At 38.4% G+C, this 9,966-nt stretch overlaps 1 protein-coding gene across 1 annotated transcript; it reads right to left on the bottom strand.

Annotated features, from left to right (window-relative positions):
* Positions 1-758: 758 nt before the first annotated feature.
* On the bottom strand, positions 759-9,327 carry LOC101596509 (vomeronasal type-2 receptor 116-like). The gene is given in 7 exon segments (XM_045139425.1): positions 759-1,678; positions 3,915-3,917; positions 5,768-5,891; positions 6,242-6,487; positions 7,681-8,484; positions 8,988-9,272; positions 9,274-9,327. Coding segments are annotated over 7 exon segments (2,436 nt in total).
* Positions 9,328-9,966: the final 639 nt, after the last annotated feature.

Below are 9,966 nucleotides of genomic sequence, written 5' to 3'. Positions count from 1 at the left end.
TCACTCAGCCTGTGTGGCCAGATTGGCTTTCTGCACCAGCTCATTTTTATCCATGACTGGATGTTCTGTGTCCGGAGTGGGTGGCAGTGGCTGACGGATGGATGGATGGATGGATGGATGGATGGATGGATGGATGGATGGATGGACAGGTGCTCAACAGTCTCTCAGTCTGCACAGTCTTACCTCTAATTGTCATTCCTCAAGCCCTCCAGAGGATTTCAGACACGTTGATAACCATAATGTATATGGAAAACAAGTTAATGTAAGGCCTCTGTTTCTCCCAAAGGGTAATATTCTTCACTGTGTCTCTGAATAGTCTTTGAGCACTTGACTCCAGCCTTTTAAAGTTAGGCCCAAAGACATTTGATCTTTCCAGCAATATTGTGTAACAGGTTCCCATTGAACAATCTGAAGAATGGATCAGATGCATCTTATTTTATCAAGACTGGTAGGAGCAAAATACATACTACATTACCAGTGTTTTTATTTACTAATTTGAGCGAAGTATAAAAAAATGATTATTCTTGCTACTGCGAACAAACGCCAGAGGCATATGCCACTTTGTGAAACTGGCTTTCAGTGGGTGCTAGGGAAAAGAACCTGCCTTGGAGGTTGTGCAAGGAAGGTGACAAACATTGTTAGAGAACAAATAAGACTTGTACACATGAACAAATATCTTACCATATTCTAATATTTAGTGTTACAATAGTGCAAGGGTTTTTTTGGGGGGATATACATTAATATATATGAGTTAAATTTTAAAGATCAATTGGTGAACAAGATGATTTTTTCTTGATTGTCTGAAAAGAATTCCTACTGGGTCTTAATAAAATGATGTAGCACTTGGGGAAAAAGATGCAACCTAGCAAACCTGCACTGGAGGCCAAGATAGAGAAGACCTCCACCATCACCATGGCCTTCCCCTTGGTGCTGTGATAGACAGGGAGGAAGGTGACCCAGACGCTGCAGAACACCAACATGCTGAAGGTCAGGAACTTGGCTTCATTGAACGTGTCAGGCAGGTTCCTGGCCAGGAAAGCCACAGCGAAGCTCCCTACAGCCAGAGATGCCAGGTATCCTAGGACACAGTAGAAGGCAGTGGCTGAGCCTTTGTTGCACACAATGATGATGTGGCTGTGTTCTGACTGTGCGTCAGTGTCAACAAAGGGAGGGGATGTTCCCAGCCAGATTCCACAGAGAACAAGTTGGATGAAGGTACAGATGGGAATGATGAAGTTAGGTGCCCCTGATACCAGCAGCCCCCTCGTCTTTCTTCCTGGAGCAGTGACCTTGAAGGCCAGAACCACAGTGATTGTTTTGGCCAAGACGGTGGACACAGCCACAGTGAACAGAACTCCAAACGTGACCTGCTGCAGGATGCAGGTGGCTGTGTTGGGACGGCCGATGAAGAGCAATGAACAGAGGAAACAGAACTTGAGTGCGATGAGAAGGATGTAGCTGTTTGTCCGATTATTGGCCTTCACAATCGGTGTGTCTTGGTGCTTCACAAAAACCCCAAGAACAAGAGCAGTGAGTGCAGAGAAGCCCAGGGCCAAGCAAGCCAGAGCCGTCCCCAAGGGGTCTTCATAAGCCAGGAACGTCACAGTTTTTTGGAGACAGTGAGTTCGCTCTATGTTGGTGTAGTGATGGACTGGGCACTTCACACATTGATTGATACCTGCAGAGAAAGCAAAGTATCATCAGGATAGTGGCAGTTAGGCACAGCATACTACCACCAAGTGTTTTCGAGGTGACCCATGTTTGTATTCCTTGTTCCTCTTGACAACAACTAAGGTATATTGCTCAGTAGCCATGATTCTCAATTAATAAAGGCCAACATAATATGATGAGATAACCATGGTTTTAAAAATTTTTGTTTATTTTTATTTATTTATTTGAGAGAGACAGAGAGAAAGGGGGGAGAGAGAATGGGCACACCAGGGCCTCCAGCCACTGCAAACAAACTCCAGATACATGTGCCACCTTGTGCATCTGGCTTATGTGGATCCTGGGGAATTGAGCCTTAAACCAGGGTCCTTAGGCTTCACAGGCAAGCACTTAACAATGAAGCCATCTCTCCAGCCCAATCACACATTTAAAAAAATATTGTTTTGTTTGGTTTTTTTTTTTTTTTTTTTTTTTTTTTGCAAGCATAGGGAGACACAGAGAAAGGGAGATAACAGGTGTTCCGGAACCTCTAGCCACTGCAAACTAACTTCAGGTGTATGTACCACTTTGGCATCTAGCTTTATGTGTGTACTGTGGAATTGAACTGGGATGGTTTGGTTTTGCAGGAATGTTCCTTAACTTCTGAGCCATCTCCCCACCCTGAAAAGCTTTATTTTATTCATTTAGTTTACTTTATATATCCTCCTTATCCTTTATTCATCTTAAAAGAATAAAATAATGCTATATTGTACTAGTATTAAAATTTCTATGGGCTGGAGAGATGGCTTAGCGGTTAAGCACTTGCCTGTGAAGCCTAAGGACCCCGGTTTGAGGCTGGGTTCCCCAGGTCCCACGTTAGCCAGATGCACTAGGGGGCGCACACATCTGGAGTTCGTTTGCAGAGGCTGGAAGCCCTGGCGCACCCATTCCCTCTCTCTCCCTCTATCTGTCTTTCTCTCTGTGTCTGTCGCTCTCAAATAAATAAATAAATAAATAAAATTTAAAAAATAATTTAAAAAAAATTTCTAGGGCTAGACAGATGGCTTAGTGGTTAAGTGGCTCGCCTATGAAATCTAAGGATCCATGTTTTACTCACCAGAACCCTATAAGCCAGGTATTCAAGGTGACACATGCACAAGAAAGCATATGGGCACACGTTGTCACATGCATCTGGAGTTTGCTTGCAGTGGCTGGAGGCCCTGGTGTGCCAATTCTCTCTCTTTCTCTCTCTTCCAGGCTTGCTCTCACATTTGGTCTCTCTCACAAAAAAAAAAAAAAGCCAGTCTGTTGGGCTTGGCTCAAAAAACTTTTTCTAGCTCAGAGTTCTGTAATCAATTCAGTCCAAGATCATAGAGATACATGATTTTGTGTCTTTGAAAAAACCTACTCTTGACAATGTCCATGCCAGGGCCTTCTGCCACTGCAAATGAAACTCCAGATGCTTGCCACCTTGTTCATCTGGCTTACGTGGGTTCTGGAGAATCAAGCCTCTAACTGGGGTCTTTAGGCTTCACAGGCAAGCACATAACCACTAAGCCATCTCTCCAGCCCCTATATTTCTATTTATTTATTTTTTTTGAAAGTGACAGAAAGAGAGAGAGAGAATGGGTACGCCAGGGCCTCCAGCCACTGCAAACAAACCCCAAATATGTGTACCTGCTTGTGCATCTGGCTAATGTGGGTCCTGGGGCATTGAGCCTCGAACCGGGGTCCTTAGGATTCATAGGCAAGTGCTTAACCACCAAGCAATCTCTCCAGCCCTATTCTTTCTTTCTTTTCTTTTCTTTTCTTTTCTTTTCTTTTCTTTTCTTTTCTTTTCTTTTCTTTTCTTTTCTTTTCTTTTCTTTTCTTTTCTTTTCTTTTCTTTTCTTTTCTTTTCTTTTCTTTTCTTTTCTTTTCTTTGGTTTTTCGAAGTAGGGTCTCACTCTAGCCCAGGCTGATCTGGAATTCATTATGGAGTCTCAGGGTGGTCTCAAACTCACTGCAATCCTTCTCCCTCTGCCTCCCAAGTGCTGGGATTAAAGGCATGCACCACCACACCCAGTTTATTTCTATTTCTTATAAAGTCTACCTGTCTGTATCAAGGGTGGAGCCCTAAGCCTTTGTCCTTAGATGGCAGTAGATACATATAATATTTTCAAAATTTATGTTTAAGAAACAGTAAGAAGTTTGGAGACCCCTAGATATAATTAACACTTATATCACTACTGCTTAAATCCATTATTTTTGAGTAGGTATTAATGTACTGACTTTGAGAGGACATAGGATTTACCTAATTCTCCAAGTTCTCCCTTAATAATCTTTGGTCTAGGTTCTAACACAATTTCATGAAAAAGCTATTGAGAAAGGATTATGAACAATGTAATATGTCAACTTCAAATAGCACAAACATAATACAGAATTTGTTAACTAGGGATAAATCCATCCCACCTTTAAGTTGTATTTTGCATCATGATGTTTTACAGTTTTGATTATAATTACATGGAATCATAAAATAGAATTAAAAAGAATTATTTGGTATGTCATATTCAGCATTTCTATCAAGGAAGATTTTTTTCCATTTAAAATTCTAATATTACTTTTCTTAATCCTGTTTTCTAAACTTATGTGCATACATTATTAAAAATTTTCTAGGCATGTCATAATTATTCTATATTATAAGGCCATAAAATGGCTAGCATATGCAAATGCAAAAAAATTTTATGTTAATAATGAACTTATTCATTGCCACCAATGTTTATATTTAACTAATCAATTTGAATTGTATATTGTGGTATTATCTGAGCAACCACAGTTTTTATTTCTTTTCTAATAATATTATCTTAATTCTCTTTTATGATATTATCCAGTCAGGACACTTCAAAAAAATTAATGTCAGATTGATCCTTTTTTTAAACTTCATTTAACTACATACCTCCCTACCCACTTTGATTTCTTATAAGCTGGAAAAGTACTCTGGGTATGAGAGTAAGTTGTATGCTCTAGTAGATGAAAACATTGAGGTGTGAATATTTATATCATTATTTAGATTTCTTTGATCATATTTATTGCAGCCTTTAAGTTCTATTCTAACTTCCCACTTCCATATGTTGTCTTCCCTTCTTACCTGTAAAAGAGAGGGCAACATAAAGTAACACCTATTCATTCGTTCTATGCTGTACCTAGCAGGCTTGACATCCCAGAAGTATATATTTTTTGTTGTTGTTTATGAGAGAGAGAGAGGGGAGTGGGGAGAGAGGGAGAGAGAGAGAGAGAGAATGAGCGTGCCAGGGCCTCCAGCCACTGTAAAGGAACTCCAGACCTGTGCACCCCCCTTGTGCATCTGGTTAACATGGGTCCTGGGGAATCGAGCCTTGACTGGGGTCCTTAAGCTTCACAGGCAAGTGCTTAACCGCTAAGCCATCTCTCCAGCCCCATATTTCTTTTTATTCTTATTTTTGATCTCTGAACATTTCCCAGTACCACCTTAAATACTTAAATATACATCTGAAACAATACTTGTGACATTAAAATCAATGTATTATGTTTCTTGTTTTTAAAATGTTTGTGATATGATTTTCTCTAGTCTTAAAATTAACTTTTCTTTATGAATTATTTTGTATGTACACACTACATGCTATGCTTACATTGAAAGTATGTGCAAAACTACATATTTCTAAAGATAAAAACATCTGTGAGGATTTTTTTTTTTTCTGTCAGTAACCTACTGTGTCCTGGGAAGATAAGGATGTGGAAGATTCCTTTTTATAATCTTCTTTTATTGTGATTCAAAGAAGATTATATGTATTTGAATAAAATATCATGTGTGATGTTCCCTGAGAGGGATAATATATTCACTAATTATCAGCTCTCAAACTTTTTTTTTATTGTGAGGGAATTAGTATCTGCAATGGATCTAGGTACAAAAACTGTGGTTCTTGGAGGAAAATGAGTGTTCCTTTTATGGTCAGGAATGTTTATCACTTAAACCAAGTGATTACATTAAGCAAGGAAGAGACATTATCTGTCTTTTCAGGTCCCCTCCAGGCCTCTACAAGTTTCTAGTATGGGTGGAGAAAACAACCAAACTGGAGAATTACTGCCTAATTCACCAACTTACCTGTTTTGTTAGAAATCTCATTTTCTGGGCAGGGGGAACAATTAAAGCAGCAGGCTGCCTTTCCCTCCTGTGTGAACTTCTGGAAACCAGGCCTGCAATTCACACTGCACACAGAGGACGGAATCTGAGGAAGACCAGAAATGTGCTTGTTACAGATAGGAATTTCATCTCCCCCAATCATAAATATATGTTCACACAATGCACCATTAGTAAACTTATTTTCCACACCTAGAATATAGCTGAATGGTCACACTCCATTTAGTACACTGTATGTTGTCATAGGAATGGAGATTTTGATGAAACATTTTGTTGTTCCCAAATATTTTTCAAAAGATAGAAAGAAAATCTAGGACACTGGAAAGAGAATCCTAAACAACATGTTGCACTTGACAAAATCACGAGGGACACGCATGGCCTCACATGAATTTTGCTATTTATAACTTGAGTCAGGCATTACAGTTAGTTACAACATACCTGCCTGCCCCCAGTGGCCCAATCTATTGTCTCATCAGACAAATACAATTGTTGACCAAGGGACAGATATGGAGAAAACTGTCCTATCTTCACCTTTATTCCAAGACCTTGTGGAAAATTCCAAATGTGGAGAATATCATAGTCTGCATCAATTTTTTTTTTCTCATTAATAGTCACTAGGTCTCCAACAGGGTTAACAAATTGCATGCTCTTCAGAGAGTGATAAAACTAAAAGAGAAGTACCATCTTTCAATTATGTATTATACACTTATAGACATAATATGTAATGTAGGTAACACACTTGGTTTCTGCAAGCTTTCCCTCAAAAGGAAACTTTATTACATATAACCAATAGTATGAAATTTCACAGATAAATATTACTATATCTTTACAAGTTTCTTTTTGGAGAAGCTCCTAAAAATGATCACCAGCCGGGCGTGGTGGCGCACGCCTTTAATCCCAGCACTTGGGAGGCAGAGGTGGGAGGATCACTGTGAGTTCAAGGCCACCCTGGAGCTACAGAGTGAGTTCCAGGTCAGCCTGGACCAGAGTGAGACCCCTACCTTTAAAAACAAAAAAAAAAAAAAAAAAAAAAAAAGAAAGATAAAAATGATCACCAAATAAATAATAGGTAAGGCTAGAGAAATAAGCCTTTAAACCCATTATATTTATGAAAATCAAAAGAACATTTATCTATTAAGGTCTTCAGTAATGAAAGTGGTACAGAATTACTTTAACAACTCATATGATCTGTCAGTCACACAGAAAAGGGTATTTTTGCATGGGAAAAGAAAGATTACATCAAGATATTCAAGTACTTCATGATAAAAACCATTAAAAACTTAAAACAGTTGGGGCATCATAACATGATCATCTGTCACATAAAACATACATCATTCAAAACTACTATCATTAATTTCATTCTCTTTTTGTTCATGTATACAAATAATGGTGGTTTGTCATGGTTGTCTTCTTGACTGGAGTTAGAATTACCATGGACACAAATCTATGCACATATGTCTAAGGAATTTGGAGTTTAGGCAACCTACCTGGAAAAACTCACAATGAATTCATGTTGCGCTATTCCATGGGACACGAGTCTATATTTAGGGACAGCTAGCTGACCACACATATTCATCACTCTCTGCTTACAGACTGTGTATACCCTCATCACATTATTTTTTATTCCCCTGCTCCATGTTTTTACCATCATGATGGACTGTCATCTTTAACTGTGAAGTAGAATTAAATCATTCTCCACTAAGTTGTTTTGCTCAGGTATTTGCCCTGTAAAAAGTAGCTAGTAAACTGAATGTAGCTTTACTTTCTAGGAAATGAAACAATGTAGAAATATCCATAATTGAGAGAAGTACTCTTCAACAACAGGGTTTATACATCTGTGAAACCACTTAGAAGGTAACATTGATAACACTACATACCTTTGGACAGTCAAGTAGCCGTAGACTTATCATTGGCTGAACATCTACCTGGTGAAAATATATTTCATGGTGGGCATATGCTAAGGCATATACAGCATTGTATAGATTATAATTCTCATCATTCATGGCCATGTCAAATCCTTGCCCTGCATACCATTCCAATGAAGTGTTGGGTGAACACTTACTCTGGGTTTTACATTGAGAATCAATGTTTGAACAATTAAAGTACATCCATTCTGATCTCATCAGAGAAGTGTCTATTGGATATTGGGAAGTGTTAAATGCGCGAATAATTTCTTTAAAGTTGGGAATCTCATGATGGTGGCTAGAAAAAGAGAAAGTCCCACAGCATGCATGAAGAATGAAGTCTCTTCTTGTATTTGTGACGCCATCCCACTGTGATGTGGTGACCCAGATCCTCCGGATACCTAAATATTCCCATTGTCTAAAGCTCACTTCTAAAGTAGAATTCATTTCACCATAAATGATCACAACATTTGCCAGTGATATCACAATTTGGTTATAATATGTCTCAGCCCTTGTAATGTACAACTCCATGTTTAGTGGGATCACATTCACAAAGGCTAAACACACCTCATTTCCTTGCATCTCTTCTCTCAAGTCTGAGAGAAATTGAATACCTTGGTCATCATCAGAGATGACCAGCCCCACCCAGGTCCAGTTGAAATGGAGCAGTAAGGAGACTATGGCAAAAGGCAGTCTTGTGTCCTTGGGGGCAATCTGATACAGCTGAGGATACTGATAATGGTCACTCAGAACAGGATGAAATCGACCATAGTGAATCTAAGGAACACAAAAAATAAAAATCAATGCGAGAAAGGGCACTGGAAGAAAACTCAATCTAAAATCCGAATTGTGTTAATAACCACTTGGGAAGACTGGCCAGAAACACGTTTCACCCCATTACTGGTCATATTTCACTACTTATAAGCTTCTGGAAAAGTACTGAGCAGTTTAAGGGGTATAGGGAATCACTTTGTATGTCTCTCCAGTTCTTCCTATCAATTTTTTTTTTTTTTGAGGTAGGGTCTCACTCTAACCCAGGTGACCTTGAACTCACAGTGATTCTCCTATCTCTTCCTCCCAAGTGCTGGAATTAAAGGCGTGCACCAGCCCTTCCTATCAATTTTTTAAAATTAAGTGTTCATGCATAATCAAATATGATTGTTATCTCTTTGAACTGTACTTGAGAATACATTTATAATTCTAGTTTCCAACATCCCTAAGCACATGAGAATAGCAATAAAAGTGGCAGGATTTATACTCTGTATATCACAAAATCTCACCTGTGCAAATTCAAAGAGTTTCAAAAATGTCCCAAATCTGCTACTTGCTGCCCATGTTGGTCCTGTTAGAAGTATATTACAGGAATGTTGTTTACACCTATAGTTGGGAACCCAGAAATGTTTTTTTGCTATCCAACTTAGATAAGGTATAACTTTAAGTGAGTCATCACAATTGGAAGAAAAGAACTTAAAATCCATAGAGAGGTTGGGTAAAAGATGTGGATTCTTGTTGATCTCCTCAGTGGCAAAAATCAGTGTCAGAATATATTGATATTTTTTGACTGGCAAACTGAAAAGAAACACAATGATCATTATTGATAAGCTTCAAACAGGATCCCATCTTCCAAGCCAAAAAATAGACATGTAATATGTGTGATAAATGAAGATTTCTCTTGAAGTTCTGATATATATATTCACCTTTATTTGAGAATATGAAACCACATGACATAGGGACATAGGTATTTTTAAATTTTGTAATTGTAGATCATTCACAAGTGTATTTATGTTGTAAAAATGTCTAGAGCTGGTTTAATTTTTACCACATGACAATTTGGTGAAAAGACTATAGGTGTTCCATGAACTTAAAAATAGATAGACCTGCACCACACAGTAAATCTGCTAATATCACTATCCTGGAATTCCCCATTGTAAGAAACGAAAAACAAAAATAGCAGTGATGTAGTTTATGGTATTGTGGTGAGCATATCTATGTAGTATTCATATTCTTGTTTATGCGAAACCACATTGCATGTGTGGGGAAGAGAACATATGCTTGTTTGAGTGTGTACACCATAAACCAATGCCAGTTGTTTTCTTCAATTACTTTATACATAATATTTTCATGACTTGGACCTCATCAACTTGGCTACAGTACCAAGCAAGTAATCTATAGGGATCTTGCTTTTTCAACCCCATCTAGTCTTTTGATGATAGATGCATATCATCATTCTAAAATTTTATGGCAGGGCTGTGGATTTGA

Source organism: Jaculus jaculus, chromosome 21, assembly GCF_020740685.1.
Source record: "Jaculus jaculus isolate mJacJac1 chromosome 21, mJacJac1.mat.Y.cur, whole genome shotgun sequence".
Classification (NCBI taxonomy): Eukaryota; Metazoa; Chordata; class Mammalia; order Rodentia; family Dipodidae; genus Jaculus; species Jaculus jaculus.
The sequence above is the reverse complement of the archived record's forward strand: the minus strand, read 5'-3'. Positions and strand labels throughout refer to the sequence as shown.